General features: G+C 40.1%; 1 protein-coding gene across 1 annotated transcript in view; it reads left to right on the forward strand.

Annotated features, from left to right (window-relative positions):
* FER1L6 (fer-1 like family member 6) overlaps nucleotides 1-15,827 on the forward strand; it is a 144,447-nt gene extending 128,620 nt beyond the window's left edge. The window contains exons 39-42 of the mRNA XM_081498956.1: nucleotides 870-1,111; nucleotides 3,125-3,288; nucleotides 13,085-13,185; nucleotides 14,990-15,827. Of these exons, the coding sequence (XP_081355082.1) occupies nucleotides 870-1,111; nucleotides 3,125-3,288; nucleotides 13,085-13,185; nucleotides 14,990-15,173 (691 nt within the window). The 3' untranslated portion in view covers nucleotides 15,174-15,827. The remainder of the gene's footprint in view (nucleotides 1-869; nucleotides 1,112-3,124; nucleotides 3,289-13,084; nucleotides 13,186-14,989) is intronic.
* The last annotated feature ends 824 nt before the right edge of the window (nucleotides 15,828-16,651 follow it).

Below are 16,651 nucleotides of genomic sequence, written 5' to 3' on the forward strand. Positions count from 1 at the left end.
TACCCTTACCTAAATAAAGATACTCTTACCTAAATAAGGGTACCCTTACCTAAATAAAGGTACCCTTACCTTGAGTGGTACCACTCTTCTCAGAAGAGAAGGATCTTTATCTGCTCTGGGGTAGTTTGGGATAGAGGAAGGGATATTTGCTTTCAGAAAGTAAGTGATATGGCATTATCAATTAGTTTGAATTAAAAGTACCTATTTTCTCAAGAGTTAATTAGCCATGGATAAAGTACTAGAGTCAAATGTATTCATTATAGCTTACTTTATACTCAGCATGGAGGAGAAAGACCAGATAATACTAAGAGGAAATAACATAATAGATCATTTGGATCTATATATGTTCATAAAGCTCTGGACATATATTATCTCATGTAATTCCTCAGAATTCCCATGAACTAGATTCTGTGATTGCTTCCATGTTCCAGATGCAACAAAGGCACAGAGAGTTTAGTTAACTTACCTGTGTAATGGAGTAATGTAATATAATGTAGTGTAATATAGGGTGCAGAAATGCCCCTTCCCCCATAAAGAAGTCTTCCAGGGTGAGAAGAAACTCATATTAAACTTTCATTTCACATTTCCTGAGTTTTCCCTCTTTAGTGCGTGGGGCTTCAGATCTACCCAAGAACTACTGAAGACAATTCCCCAAACTGACTTAGAACGAGAGTCTTCTTTCTGTTCAGACCCGTTGATCCCTATTTATTGCTTTCAGATTCAATGGAAATTTCCATCTGAATCTAACTATATCATAATTTTAAAACTATGATCAGTGACCACAATGAAACTACTTCAATCACTCTTGGTGATGCTGATGCATGAATAATATGTTCAGAGTGTTTAATTCTTTCTCTGTCTTCATTCAGGTGGTTAAAGGGTTTGGAAGACGACAAGCAGGAGACAGACGTGCATTACAACTCCCTGACCGGAGAGGGGAACTTCAACTGGCGCTTTCTATTTCCATTTCAGTATCTCCCAGCAGAGAAGCAAATGGTCATTTCCAAGAGGGAGAATATATTTTCGTTAGAGAAGATGGAGTGTAAGACACCAGCTGTGTTGGTGCTCCAGGTTTGGGATTTTGAAAGGCTGTCCTCAGATGATTTTCTGGGTAAGGTAGAGACTTCATCAAAGTCATATTAATGTTGAGGGTTTTATCCCAACTTCTGGAGAGCTTAGTCTTAGTTTGCTCCACAAATAATCATTTCGATGCTGTTTAATAATTTTGATAGCAAAATATTGGAACATTCCAAATAGCCCTAATATAAGGTAATTGACTCAATAAGTCATGGTACATCCCTATGTAGAAGATAAATATTCAAGTAACCTTAAATTGATCTTTGCTCCAATGCCAAGAAGCTGTTAAATTTTGAGCTAATTACTGGTCTCCTCTGTACCTCAGTTTTCCTCGGTTGTAAAATGGGGATAATAATATTATATACTTCAGAGGGTATTGGGAGCTATATATTTGATAATCTAAAAGCAAAGTACAGAATTTCATACATAGTAGTGCTCAATGTAATAACCCTGCAGCCATTAAAATATTAAAAGTTTTAATCAGTTGGATAGTTAGTCAAGGTGCATTAAGTGAAAAAACTATGTAAAAAAAAATCCTCTTGTGGTAAAAAGTATGTTTGTTTGTATAGCAGAAAGAGATAGTCAGAGACAGCCAAAGAGACAGAAAGACTGACATGAGGATATAAACTAATAAGTAGGGCAGTGGTCAACTTTTAGGAGGTAGGATTATGAAAATTATTTTTTTTTGCTCATGTACACATTCTAAGTGTCCACAGTTAACAAATATTACTTTTGCAATAGGAAAGGTTATTAAAGAGAGAAATATAATATCATCTCATGGCATTTTCTTATTATGACTTATATTTACTTGTTGAAAACTAGTGAATGCAACCAAATAGAAGCAGACTCATAGATACAGAGAACTGGTGGTTACTAGTAAGGAGAAGGCAATGGCACCCCACTCCAGTACTCTTGCCTGGAAAATACCATGGGCGGAGGAGCCTGGTAGGCTACAGTCCATGGGGTCGCTAAGAGTCGGACACGACTGAGCGACTTCACTTTCACTTTTCACTTTCACGCATTGGAGAAGGAAATGGCAACCCACTCCAGTATTCTTGCCTGGAGAATCCCAGGGACAGAGGAGCCTGGTGGGCTGCCATCTATGGGGTCGCACAGAGTCGGACACGGCTGAAGCGACTTAGCAGCAGCAACAGCAGCAGTGGGGAGAGGGAAGGGAGGAGGGGCAACCCAGGGGTGGGGGTGTGGGAGGTACAAACCATTGAGTGTAAGATAGGCTCCAGGATGGATTATACAACATAGGGAAACACAGCAAATATTTTATAACAACTGTGAGTGGAAACTAACCCCTTAAAGACTGTATACAAATTTTCTTAAAAGAGAAAATTCATTGTTGAGAACCCACGAAGGTACTGGAAGAGTAGCTACCAGGACAGTAAGACTTGGTTCCCAACCTGGAGGAGTTTAATGAACTCAGAGAGAGAGGGGTGGTGAGGGGAGGAGGTTCTTATAGGCTAATCAGTGCTAAGGTAGGGAAAAGCTCAAAGGATAGACACAGAATCTAGATCATACTTGGGGAACAGAGAAGAGGCCCAGCAGATGACATCAGAAACTGAGGCTTGAAATTTACATATGGTATCTCTGCCTTGGTCTTCTACCTGCTGCCACATTACTTTCTTTTATTTAATACTTTTTTTTTTTTTTAATGTGGACCACTTTTTACAGTCTTTATAGAATTTGCTACGATATTGCTTCTGTTTTATGTTTTGGCTTTTGGGCCGTGAGGCATGTGGGATCTTAGCTCACCGACCAGGGACTGAACCCACACCCTCTGCACTGGAAGACAAAGTCCCAACCACTGGACCACCAGGGAAGTCCTGGTGTGCTGCCGCATTATTAATGCTTTAAATGCAACCACCATGTCTTGGTCATATTTGTGCCCTATCCAATTGGATACCTAGCACATGCTATTGATCCCTTGTGGTCCTGATTGAATGACCAGTGAGAGGATAGATGAATGGGTGGGTGAATGAGGATAATGATGGATTTTAAAGCCCTTCCCTAACCCATTAAGGGCATCTCTTCACAGGCTCCCTGGAGATGAACCTCAATAGTTTCCCCCGCGCAGCGAAGTCTGCCAAAGCCTGTGATCTCACCAAATTTGAAAATGCAAGTGAGGAGAGCAAGATTTCCATATTCCAGCAAAAGCGGGTGCGAGGCTGGTGGCCTTTTGCTAAAAGCAAAGAACTCACAGTAAGTGACGGCCTTAGAAGATGGGGTGGGGGTGGGGCAGGCAGAGGACCCATGCTTTTTAAATGAGTCATTTTGTAAAAAGAAAAATGACTTGAAATGACAGAGAGCCCTTTAGGGCAAAGGTTCTTCTGAGAAGCAAGAATTCTGAAAAGTTTATAAATGCATTAAGCCCTCTGTATTTCAGCATGCTTGATTTAATAGCAATCTATGTCAGGGTGGGTTTCCATCTTCTTGGCTTGAATATATGCCCCTGGCATTAATTTTTTTTGACATCTCTTGAAATTATGCATAAATTCCTGACGAATGTGCAATTTTAATGCAAATGCTTCATCCCTTCACCTTCAAACGAAAAATTCAATTTAAAAAGCGATCCATCCTTTTAAAACTTGCTCCAGAGGATGCTGGCAGAAAGGAGAGCCATTCACCCCTTTCCCAACTAGCCAGCTTGCTCCATACTGTGTGGCACACACTGCAGGAGTTCAGACATTTTGCAAGTAGTGGGAAGAAAGTTTCTCTTACCCTTTCTTTGAGCCCCCTCATCACTCCTCTGTAAGGGAAGACAGAGGACTCCAGTGCTCAGTGAAGTCGAGAAAAGGGCCAGGACTGCATGGATGGCCCCCTTTTGCTTCTGTCCTTGTCTTGGGGTGAATGCCCAGAGGTCAAAGCAAACCCAAGTCAGGACCTTTCAGGTCACAGGTCTGGATAGAGACTGAGTTCTCAGCCTCTCTCTGTTCTACGGGATCAGTGGGGGCAAGACAAGGATTTCTTTGAGCCTAACTGGGTAAATGGCAGCTGCTGACCTGACTCCATGGGGTCTAGTTCTAGTGTGTTTTCTTGGAGGCTTTCTCTTCCCTCCATTCTCACTTCAGTCTCCTCTGTGAGATGGGATCAGAAGAATGAGGATTCAAGCAGGCTCCTTCTTTCCTGTCCCCTCAAGTATGCACTAAAGTTTTACTATGTGGCAGCCTCTGCACGCCATTTCAGGCTTCATGGCTTAGCACATAATAGATGCTCAGTTAGTGAACTGATTGATGAATGGATGAGTTCAGAAATGAAGGTTCATAGCAATGTTATTCATAATACCCCAAAGTGGAGCCATCCAAATGTCTATCAACTGATGAATGGATAAACAAATTTGATATGTTAATAAAATTTTCAGAAACACAGACTTGATTGAAGTAAAGAGGCATTTATTTGGGGTTTGTTAGGACTATAGCAAGAGAGAGGCAGATTCAAGAAGCACTTGAGTTGTGTTCTGTTCCACTACAAAATGAGGGAGCCTGGTAAAGGTAAAACACCACAAAGTTAAGCAGATTTTTTTTGGTTACAAATCAGAAACCCAGCTGGCAAGAAGGGTGCTTGTTAAGCAAGGGTTGGTTGGGGTTTGAAATGATTACATTGTTGCAATGGTGGGGGGGGGCGGGTCTTTGAAACTGCAAGGTTGCAGGGAGCAGCTGATGGCAGATACTGTTTTGAAGATGGCCAGTGGTGTCTTAGAATTTGATACAGTTCAGAAGGTTGAAGTTCTCAATGATTTAGGAACTTGCATCCACAAAAGCACCCGGCTCCATTTTGGATGCCTGAACCATAGTCACTCCATTTTGAGTTTTAATTGGCTTTAAATGTGTCACCATCAGGTATATCCATACAATGGAATAAAATTTAACCACAAAAAGGTATAAAGTGTTGATACATGCTCCAACAGTAGACTGCTAGCTATTTCTCCAGCAGAAACAGGTTATTTGGGATTAACAAAAAACTGCAATTCGAGGTCTGCAACCATGGCTAGCCATGTGCAAATCCCCAGCAAAAAAATGGATAGAACTCTTTTATGGAGGGAAAAAGGAAGCTGAGAGTGCTATAGTTAACAAAGAATCCATAGCTTTTCATTGGCTGAGTTGTGACTGTCTCTCATTGGATGAGCTGTGGCCAGGTTAGAAGAGGAAGTCTTTCTTCTTCCTGTTAGGTTCTGCTGTCCACATAGGGCATGAGAGCCCCCTTTTCTGATCTCTCCACTCTATTTTATTGTTTTTTTATTTTTTTATTTTTTCTCCACTCTATTTTAATTGAGATTTCTGTCTACTCATTTTTACAGTTTCCATGTCTGTAAAATGAGTAATTTAGACTGGGTGCCTCCAAGATGCATTTCTAGCAAAGACATTATCTATTTCCAACTCTGTGTGAACTCTCCTCCTGTGCCTTGAAGCCAGCAGTCAGAACATCACTGTCCTCTTATTCCAATTACCAGCAGCCAGGAGGGGTTTGTTTATGGGCTCTGCCACCTGCCAGGCTTATTTTTAAAGCTGCTTATCTGTACATCCAAAGGGTATAATTGAGAGACTTGGATCACACAGCTCCTAGTGTGGAATATGGATAGTGAGTGAAAAACAGCTCCAAATGCAACTGCAAAAGCATGAGCATCCTTTGGTGAAGGAAAGGAAATATGTATAGAACATGTTTTTCATTAAACACATTGCATTATACATCTTATTATCCTGCTAAAAGCAACCTTCAAAGAAATCACTCTTTTAGGAGATGGAGATTAGGAAGTTTCTTTTATAGGTTAATCTTGTGAGTCTACAGGTAGGTAGCCCAGATAAGTTCCAAGAGCATAATAACTAAAATTAAAAGAGGGGTTTCTTTGCCTTCAGTTTAGTGCGAAAAAACAGTTGTCAGCATTTACTACAACTACATACTCACACACTAGGCACTAAAGGCTCGGCAATCAATAAGACACATTCCTGCCATATGGAAATTCACAGTTTAGCTGAGGAGAGCTGTAGACAGACAAACCATTTGAAAAGTACATGGCAAATTCAGATTCTACAGGAGCAGAGAGGGGAGATGTTTTTCACGTGAAGATCGTTTTTAAGACAAACTATATTATATGCATTTATGGAAAATTCAAAAGACACCAAAATGCAGAAAGGAAAAAATAGTGCACATGTGTACATTACTCAAAGAAAACAATTGCTAATACATATTGTTATTCCTGATATATATAGATTTTGGTTAATTTTATGTAGTCGTGATCATTCTATGTTAAAAATAATGCCTTGTTCATTTTGTTTTACTCAGTGTTATAATAAGCATTCCTCTACATAATATTATGAATATGATTAACTCTTTATATTTTCAAAATAGAAATGCCATAGTTAAATCATGTGTTTTTCCTCAACATATGTTCATTTAAAAAAATTTAAGCATGCAGAAAAGTTGACTAGGGCAAGGATCAGCTATATACCCACCATCTAGATTCACCATTTGTTGATATTTTGCCATATTTATTTTGCTTATATATGTGAATATATATATATATATATGTATAGGTATAGATATACACACACACATACATTGGCTGAGTCATTTAGGAGTAAGTTGTAGACATCCTAACACTTTGCCCCTAAATACTTCCATGTGCATCTCCTGAGAATATGGGCATCCTCCTACATAACTATAATGCCATGATCACATATAAATTAATAATATTGCCTAATATAACTTGATATCCATATCATATTCATTTCTCCTTCTACAAAAAAGATACCCTATTGTTCTTAAATGTATTTTATAGCTGGTTTGTTTTATAAACAAGATTCAGTCATAGTTTATTATATTGCTATTTATTACTATAGTATTGCTATTACTTATCTTTTTGAACTATTTTATTTTTGAATAGGCACCCAGCCATTTTTATCTATCATTTATCTATCTGTCCATCTATGTATTATCTAATTATATCATTGTTTTTCATTTATTGGTTGACATTCATGTCTTAAGAAGAGCTTTCTCTCATCAAATGGAAATATATTGTAGTCACCATCTCCCCTAAAAAAATCAGATAAATGCTTAATTCTCTCCATTCACTACCAAGTTTTTGAATCAAGAATTAGTGTAAGATGCATATCTAGTGGTGGTAAATGGTATTTTTTTTCTCTTGCTTTATTTCTTTTGTATCATCATTGACTCATGAATTTAAAAATATTTTTTTCTAACCCTGTTCACCAAAAGAACCAAAAAGTATAATCACTCAGTAGCAAAAATGATCCCTAGAACCCTGACACTTGTTTCTAAATACAAATTCCTGCAAAAGAATCCATATATCTTTGGGGAAATGGCTGACTCCAGGTCAGGGGCGGATAAATGCAATGTGAGCCTGAGGCATCTCATTGTAACAAATAGGGCAATTTGAATATCCAAAAGAATGATGACTATGTGTTTTGTGTTAAAGCTTTTTCTGAGTTTTGAATTATTTCCTTAAATTAGCTATCGAGAAATGGAGTTCCTAGGTCCAGAGTATGATCATATACTGTAATGCACACACACTCACACACACATATATACGTGTGCATGTACATACATATGTATATATATGTGTATATGAGGGCTTCCCTTGTGGCTCAGCCGGTAAAGAATCTGCTTGCAGTGCGGGAGACCTGGGCTCGAACCCTGGCTTGGGAAGATCCCCTGGAACAGGGAAAGGCTACCCACTCCAGTATTCTGGCCTGGAGAATTCCATGGACTGTATAGTCCATGGGGTTGCAAAGAGTTGAACACGACCGAGCGACTTTCACGTATATATGTATGTATTATCTATATGTGTATTCCTCTTCCTAAAGGACCTTACCAGCATACTTTCCCACCATTCATGTGTGAAAACGCCTCATCTCATACAAGTGAGAGTTGTGTTTAGAAAGCAATCATTATTGCTGAAGACAGCATATCCAACCTCAACAGAATCACTCCTCGGTCTCCCCCAGCATCCACCCTCCGGGCTCAGTGAAGTGTGAAGCCCATAAGTGATGGCCGTGATACCACAAATCTAGTCTTGTCAGGACCTATCCTTATCATTTTCTTCCATCCATAGATGTCATTAGGTTAACAGATAGTCTCTCAAAGTGTCCAGTTTTTCCAACTGATTTAAAATTAAATTGGGAAGATATTATTAGCTTAAGACCTATACTTGGTACTTGGTTGAATACTGATGATTGAAACAGGACATGGCCTCTGTGTGGAGAGATATGGACTGAGGAGCAGCATTTATCAGGCTACGTCAGTAAACACCTTCCCCCTGCTGCCTTTGTGATACCAGATAAACGCTTCATGCCCACTCAGGCAGGGCAGTGAAGCGGGGGCGAGGCTCTTCATAATATTAGCTGATGACTCCTATGCTTTGAGCAGAACTCATTTCATATCCTCTGCCTCCTTTTTTTTCTCTTTAAATTTTTTTTCTGTGAGAATATGGGTCCTTCGGACTTCTTTGAGACGTTTCTGAATAAGCAGAATATATTTCTTATTAAATTATGCATTTCTGTCCATGAAGTAATGTTGAAGGTAAGAACTATGATTTTTTAAGAGCTTGATATTCACCAAGCACTGAGGTGAGCACTGTATAAGTGTTATTTATTTTTCAAAGCAACTTTATGGGGTACCTGCTATTAACATCCCCAGATGAGTGAGACTCAGAGCAGGCAGCTAACTCACCCAATGTTACACAGCTAGTAAGTGGTAGAGTCTGATTTCAGATATAAATTTGTCTGCACCAAATCCTACTCACTCAATTCTTGGGCTGTGTTATGCTATGCCTTGCTCTGCTATTCCCTGTTACTGAAGGCCAGCCATTAGATGGAAGTCAAAAACATGTTTTTCTTTTCTTTTTAAAGCCAATTTTATTAATACATAATATACTTACATACAGAAAAGAGTAATATACATTCTAGAAAAGTGTACCAACCATGAATTTTCACACACTAAACACTCCCATAGGTACCTAGACAAAGAAGCAGAACCTCTCCAGTGACCCAGACCCCTCATGCCTCTGTCCTGACCTCTATCCTGACCTCTAACCTCATCAATTGACCTGTTGCCTTCTTTAGCTAAATGAAATCACACATAGTATATTATTTTGTATCTGGCCTCATCTGTGCAACATTTTCCCTCTTCATAGCAAGTGTGTGTTTTTCAACATTTAACATCAAAAATATATTCTAATGCTAGGGAATGGCAGTGATTGTGAGATTCTTCCTGAACATTTCAGAAAAGACATATTGATTGATTGTTAAATAAATAGGCTGGTTCACCTCTTCCACAAAATGAAACCACTTGGACACATAAAATAGCAGATGTTGCTGTTGTTTAGTTACTCAGTCGTGTCCAACTCTTTGCAATCCCATGGACTGCAGCACACCAGGCTTCCCTGTCTGTCACTGTCTCCTGGAGTTTGCTCAAACTCATGTCCATTGAGTCAATGATGCCATCCAACCATCTCATCCTCTATCACCCCCTTCTCCTTTTGCCTTCAATCTTTCCCAGCATCAGTATCTTTTCCAATGAGTCGGCTCCTCACATCAGGTGGCTGAAGTATTGGAGCTTCAGCATCAGTTCTTCCCATGAATATTCATGGTTGCTTTCCTTTAGGATTTGACTGGTTTGAGCTCCTTGCTGTCCAAGGGACTCTCAAGAGTCTTCTCCTGTGCCACAGTTCGAAAACATCAATTCTTTGGTGCTCCGCCTTCTTTATGGTCCAACTTTCACATCCATACATGACTACTAGAAAAATCACAGCACTGATTATATGCACCTTTGTTGGCAAAGTGATGTCTCTGCTTTTTAATACTCCAGGTTTGTCATAGCTTTTCTTCCAAAATAGCGGAGGATGGGATTTGGTGTCAGAGAACCTGGTTACAAATCCTAGTTTTGTGACATAGGTTAGCAAACATCATCAAGCCTTTGTTTCCTGGGCTGTAAACTGGGAATAAAAATGTCATCTATTTTGTCAAGCTGTCAAGTGGTTTAAATGGAATAATATACCACCATGCAAGTTATACAGCACTCTGGCTAAGCTTATTGTTAAGCAATGAAGAAAAAAAGGCACCTATGATCCCTTCACTCTCATACTCACTTGTTCTCCATTGGGTTTTGTCCTCTCTTCCAAACATTCTGGAGCCCAGCAGTTGGTTAGTGACTCTTAAACTCTGTCAAGTATAGGGGAGTTGAATGAGACTCCTAGCATATGAAAGTGTTGCTCAGTGGAGCCCAGATCATTGCTGAAAAACCTCTGGAAATCAGCCAGAGGGTCTTATCTTACAGATTGGAAGCCCTCTATGCCATGCATTGGGAGCTGGCTTCTTGGGTTTATTCCAGCCATGAAATCTTACACGGTTACCCTAAGCTCGAACTCTGCCTTTCATGAAACCTAGCAGTTAGAGCCAAGTTGCTTTAAAGAGCCTCTGGCCATTTGATAGATGAGGAAACTAAGGCCCAAGAAGACAAATGCGTTTAGGTGGCAATGATGAAGGCAATCATAGAATCATCTCATGTTAGAGCTGGGAAGGGTCCCATAAAAATTTTAGTCCAAGTATCTGGCAATTGGGAGGCAGCCTGCTATAAAGGAAAGAGCATGAACTTCGGAATCATACAGAGTTTGGTTCAGATTCCAGTTGGTTAGCTAATTGCCTATGGGACCCTGGGAAAGTTATTTGACTTTTATGGCTTTATTTCTCTATCAATATAAAGGAGACCTACTCTGCTAGTCACTATGATAGATAGATTCAGATAGATAGATTATAGTCAAAAAAACAAATCTAGGACAAAATGAGCATTCAATAAAGCATTGCAATTACAGTTAGAGTTATATTACTATTATTGTACTGTTAATAGATGTGTAGAGGAGTGAAAAGAATGGATAAAAGCTTTATATTCTTTCTTTCCAAGCATTTCCTGAGTGCCTTTATGTGCAAGTCATTGCTAATGGAGCCAAAATTTCTCAATAGGAATGAGTACAAGTATTTTTAAGGAATATTTCAGGTCATATGAATTTAGTCCCTTCTGAGTTGGGTCACAGAACTGGTCTAAAGAATGGATGAGACTACCTAGATTTGAACTCATGACTTCACTTGTAATAAAAGCCCACTGTGCTTCTTTACTAATTCAGACAGCCATGACACTACCTCTCTGTGCCTGCTCCAAAAAAGCGAGAAAAAAAAAAAGTGAAAGTGAAAGTCACTCAGTTGTGTCTGACTCTTTGTGACCCCATGGACTATACAGTCCATGGAATTCTCCAGGCCAGAATACTGGAATGGGTAGCCTTTCCCTTCTCCAGGGGCTCTTCCCAACCTAGGGATCCAAACTCACCCCAAATACTCTACTTCTCTCTAATTTCTCCCATGATTACATTTTCGTGGCTGCCAGCAACTAAACGTGTTTGTTAAGAAGCCCTGGCTTGGGCTTCCCTGGTAGCTCAGTGGTAAAGAATCTGCCTGCCAAAGTAGGAGACACAGGTTTGATCCCTGATCTGGGAAAAGCCCACATGCCAAGGAGCAACTAAGCCCACGGGTCACAGCTGTCGAGCCTGCGCTCTAGAGCCTGGGAGCCACAACCACGGGGTCCACGTGCCACAGCTACTGAAGCCCATGCGAGCTAGAGCCGGTGCTCCACAGCAAGAGAAGCCACCGCAATGAGACGCCTGCCTACCACAACTGGAGAAAAAGCCTGTGCAGCAATGAAGACCCAGTACAGACAAAAAATAAATAAATATAAATGAAATTTATGTATTTATATACATATATATACATACATATGTGTATATATATGTATATGAAGCAGCCTTGGCTTTTTCAGAGACAATAAATAAGTTAACACTAGCTCATTGGTTCATTAGAACCTTAGACCTTTTTACTGCATAGGAAATCAACCTCAGAAGTCAGGTAATGCCCCATCCACACGGGGTTCAGAAAGGCAAACTTTAACAGCAAACATAGGTGCTAAAATTCTTTGATGTTGCTCCAGTCTCCTGCCACTTCTGTGTCCCTCCTATCATCTTGAATCTTTTCTAATTTTGTTTTTTTGGCCACACCACACAGCATGTGGGACTTTAATTCCCTGGCCAGGGATTAAACCTGCATCCCCTGCATTGAAAGCATGGAGTCTTAACCACTGGACCACAAGGGAAGTCCCTCACCTTGAATCTTGATCCACAAACCCGAAGGAACAGGAGAGAGGGTCTCCTCCACCAAGAACAGGAGCTCTAGTAGATCAAGGATCCTATTTTTCTTAATCTTTAAGTCCCCAGGGCCTAGAACAGTGCCTGGTATACAGGGAGCCTCCAAAAGTAGTGAATCAACAAGAAAGAATGACTCTCACCTTTTACAGATGTCCTGTCTCATCCTTTGATAACCTAAGACTTAACATCCCTGCCAATAACTTTGGCACGGTGTTCTGAAGAAGCATATGATTCACAATTTTCAAACCAAAGAGACTGTTTCTCACTGAGGGAAGAGACGGGAAGAGAGTGCTAGAATAAAAGGATAATTCTAAAATACTTAGAGGGTACAACAAAAACAAGGATGGCAGAAAAGCCGTTTGGCAAATGTAGGTCCATACACACCCAGCTCCGCTTGAGGGTCATTGACAGAGAAGAAAGATGGTAGCAGATTCAAAAGGGTTTGCTACTTAAGTAATTAGTCCCCTTTTCTATTTTCTATAATTCATATTGCTTCTACAGATATTAAATGGTTACAAGTGAAATTTGTGTGTCTATGTGTACACCTGGGACCCCCTTGCCTCTCAAAACTCGAGTAACGTTATTTCAGGACTTTTATCGTCCATCATAAAAATGGCTTCTCCCAGGACCAAAGAGGTAATATTTCTTCAAAATAAAGCAGCTGGATAGTCAAAATCCTTCCTGGCGTTCTCCCACATGATAACACTTCTTCTAGAAAGTTGGCTTTGCCTTCCCCCACCACCCCCACCCCGCAGCTCTTGGTGACTAGACACTGAGAGCTTTGTCTTTGTGCAGGGCAAGGTTGAAGCCGAGTTCCACCTCGTGACAGCAGAGGAAGCTGAGAAAAGTCCTGTTGGAAAAGCCCGAAAGGAGCCAGAGCCCCTGGACAAGCCCAAGTGAGTGAAGCCGTGGGGGCAAGGGAATCAGATGTGGGGAAGGCCCTCTGTGGTCCCCATATCAGAGGATGCAAGCGTTTCTCCAAAACATCCCTCTGGGAGAAGTGAGAAGTGAGGAGGAGTCAATAGGTACTATCCAATTCATGTAGCTTTTTGGTTCTTTGTGTTTTGTGTGTGCTTAGTCACTCAGTTGTCTCCAACTCTTTGCAACCCCATGGACTGTAGCCCGCCAGGCTCCGCTGTCCATGGGATTCTCCAGGCAAGAATACTAGAGTGGGTTACCATTTTCCTCTTCCAGGAGATCTTGCCAACCCAGGGATCGAACTCAGGTCTCCTGTGTCTCCTGAATTGCAGGCTGATTCTTTGTTGGCATGGTCCTATAACTGAAAAATATTCCAAAAATCTTACACAGTATCCAGCAAATGGAAAGGACATTTTTTCATAATACCACCAAATAAGCAATTCCAGAATAATTTCATATATTTTTTCAATAATTTTGTATGGGAATGTGAGTTTCACATGAATTTTTTTCCTTGTCTTTCTCTAACCATGCATACAAAATTATCTTCATAATTCACTTATCCTTGGCTGAAAAATTTTACCTTGTTGCCATAATTGTCAGAGGATTTTTTTTAATGGCTGTGGAATTGTTCATAGACTCGATACCCATATTTAAGTTGGTTGCCATCCGATAGTTGTATGTTTAATTTACTTCTACCTTTTTCCATTATTATAATATGATAAAAATGTTTCCCCTTTATAAATTGTCACTTAAAATGAATTTCCAGAAGTAGAATTACTAGCAGCAAGGATTACCATGTTCAGTTTAAACCACGGTTATGTATCGATTAAAAAGTAAACATATAGGGCTTCCCTGGTGGTCCAGTGGTTAAGACTTTACCTTCCAATGTTGAGGGTGCAAGTTTGATCCCTGGTTGGGGAGCTAAGACTCCACATGGCTTGTGGTAAAAAAATCAGAACATAAGACAGAAGCAATATTGAAAAAAATTCAATAAAGACTTTAAAAATGGTCCAAATCAGAAAAACTAAAAAAAAAGTTAAAAAAGTAAACATATATATTGATAGATATGAAATATGTACACAAAATACTGTCTCAAATTACAGCTATCTTGTTCCTCCCTGGACCCCAAGTGTCTCCTGATGAGTAGGTTTTCCCTTCTTTGCACCTATATTTAATCTATCATAGTGTTGGGAACATAATTGTTGCTTCATTAATTCAAAATTATCTATTAAGATACTGCAACGTGTACCTACTAAAAAAAAAAAAAAAACACTTTGAAGAACACCAGAGAAATATAACATATAAATTCTGCCTTCCAGAAGCTTTCAGTCTGTTTAGGGAGAGCACACAGATTCATAAAATAGTTATCAGAGTGTGGAAAACACATGTTAGTTTCAAAAAGGGGGTAGGTCAAGCAATGAGTGAGGCAGAAATTCAGAACAAGAGGAATTATTGTGGACTGGGGTAGTCAGGGAGGGCTTCGTGGAAGAGGTGAAGCTTGAACTGGTTAGGGTAGGACAGACAGAGGGCTCTCAGTTCTCTGGCTAGGTTCTAACTAGGCTCTTGCCCTCCTCAGGACCACTCTTTAAAATGATGAGGAATCATTATCACATAAAAAGTTAGCTTGCTCCTGCTTGAAGACAACATGGTCTTCTTCCATTTTCAGGCCTCTCGTTGTGGGTCCTCGCAAAACTGAAAGTCAGAAATCCTTCCTGAGATCTTGAGATTCCTATGTGTTGACACTCTGGCACCTTCCCTGATCTTCTCTTGCTTCCTTCTCAGCCGCCCGAACACCTCCTTCTCTTGGTTCGTGAGCCCCTTCAAGTGCCTGTACCACCTCATCTGGAGGAATTACAAGAAGTACATCATCATTGGTTTCATTCTGATCATCCTCATCATCTTCCTGGTCCTCTTCATCTATACCTTGCCAGGAGCCATCAGCCGAAGGATCGTTGGGGGCTCGTAGAGGGTCATGGAGAATCCAGACCTTCCTTTTCTGCTGATCCCGTCTTCTTCCTCATCTGTAAATAGACAGGAATGTGTGCTCTGTGCAGGCACCATGCTGGGTGCTAAGCCGGTAAACCCAAAGACCTAAGAGCCAACCCCTATAACTAAGGACACATCAGCTCTTCTTGGAGGAAATGGGAGAGGAACAGTCCCTCCCTACTCCAACCCCTGCTACCCCCTTTTCCAACTGAAAAGCCTTAAGTCATGGTTTTGCCCATGGGCAGCATGAAATAATGGTTTCTTTACCCTATAGTAATCACTGGTGACCTCAAATTGACTTAGGTGAATATTTTCTTTCCATAATTGGTTTTATTCTGAGAAGTTTAATTCTAGGTCTCAGATATAATTGGAAACACTTTTTTTTAAGTATTAAGTAATTTTTTTTTTTACTGGAAGTTAAACTAAAAGCACTTAGCAAATTACTAGATGTTTAACCTGTGCCATATATCTTAACCTTGTTTTAATCCTTACAATTTACAGGACACATTCACTTATTCAAGCTGAGAAGCTGGCTTGGAATAAACTTTATATACACCACTTAAAATACTTCATTGTTGAAAGTCCCATCTAAAAATGAGATGTTGCTAATTTTCCATTAAATGCTTGTGGAACATGCTCAGTAGTAGTAGTGAGTTTTGGAGAAATTCATTTGTATTTATGCTAAATGGATTTAACATATGGCAATTTCCAAGTGGGAATTAAAATATGATTCTGGGTATTTGTGAATAGGACAGGGAACTCCATGAGACCAGTAGCAATTCTCCTTAGTCAGATATACAATTCCCACCAAATATGGTGCCCCCTAGCCCTAGCACCATGATGTGAATAACCATCCGTCGCATTATTCAGTCTTACCACCATATATGGTAGGTTCTGTCATGACTCTTAAGCACAGATTAATTTCAAAAGCAGTCTTAGAAACAATACCCAATACACTTGTCAGATGGGGTCAGTTTTTCTTAAATTAAACCTTTGATCTTCAAAGTAACACAGTCTAGATCTGCCATCCTATCTAAAGCAGGGAGTGGAAGTGAGGGGCTAGTGTTCTTAGGTGAAATAGGAAACAAAGGAATTGAAATGTTTGGCCTTAAACATGAATAAGTATGGAATCCGTTTTTTTCTTTCTTTCTTGACGGGCCATTTGGTGGTATGGAGGAAGCTGGATTGGGGTTCCCCTCTCGACACCAGAAGCACTGGGGCTACTGTTTGCTTTAGATAGTCTGACACATAGCTCAGCTGGTAAAGAACCTGCCTGCAATGTGGGAGACCTGGGTTTGATCCCTGGGTTGGGAAGATTCCCTAGAGAAAGGAAACACTACCCACTCCAGTATTCTGGCCTGGTGAATTCCATAGACTGTATAGTCCACGGGATCGCAAAGAGTTGGACACGACTAAGTGACTTTCACTTCACTTCACATGTATGTTACTTCTGTAAAA

The sequence above is a fragment of the Giraffa tippelskirchi genome, chromosome 6 (genome assembly GCF_054371585.1).
Source record: "Giraffa tippelskirchi isolate mGirTip1 chromosome 6, T2T-mGirTip1v1.2.pri, whole genome shotgun sequence".
NCBI classification, from domain to species: domain Eukaryota; kingdom Metazoa; phylum Chordata; class Mammalia; order Artiodactyla; family Giraffidae; genus Giraffa; species Giraffa tippelskirchi.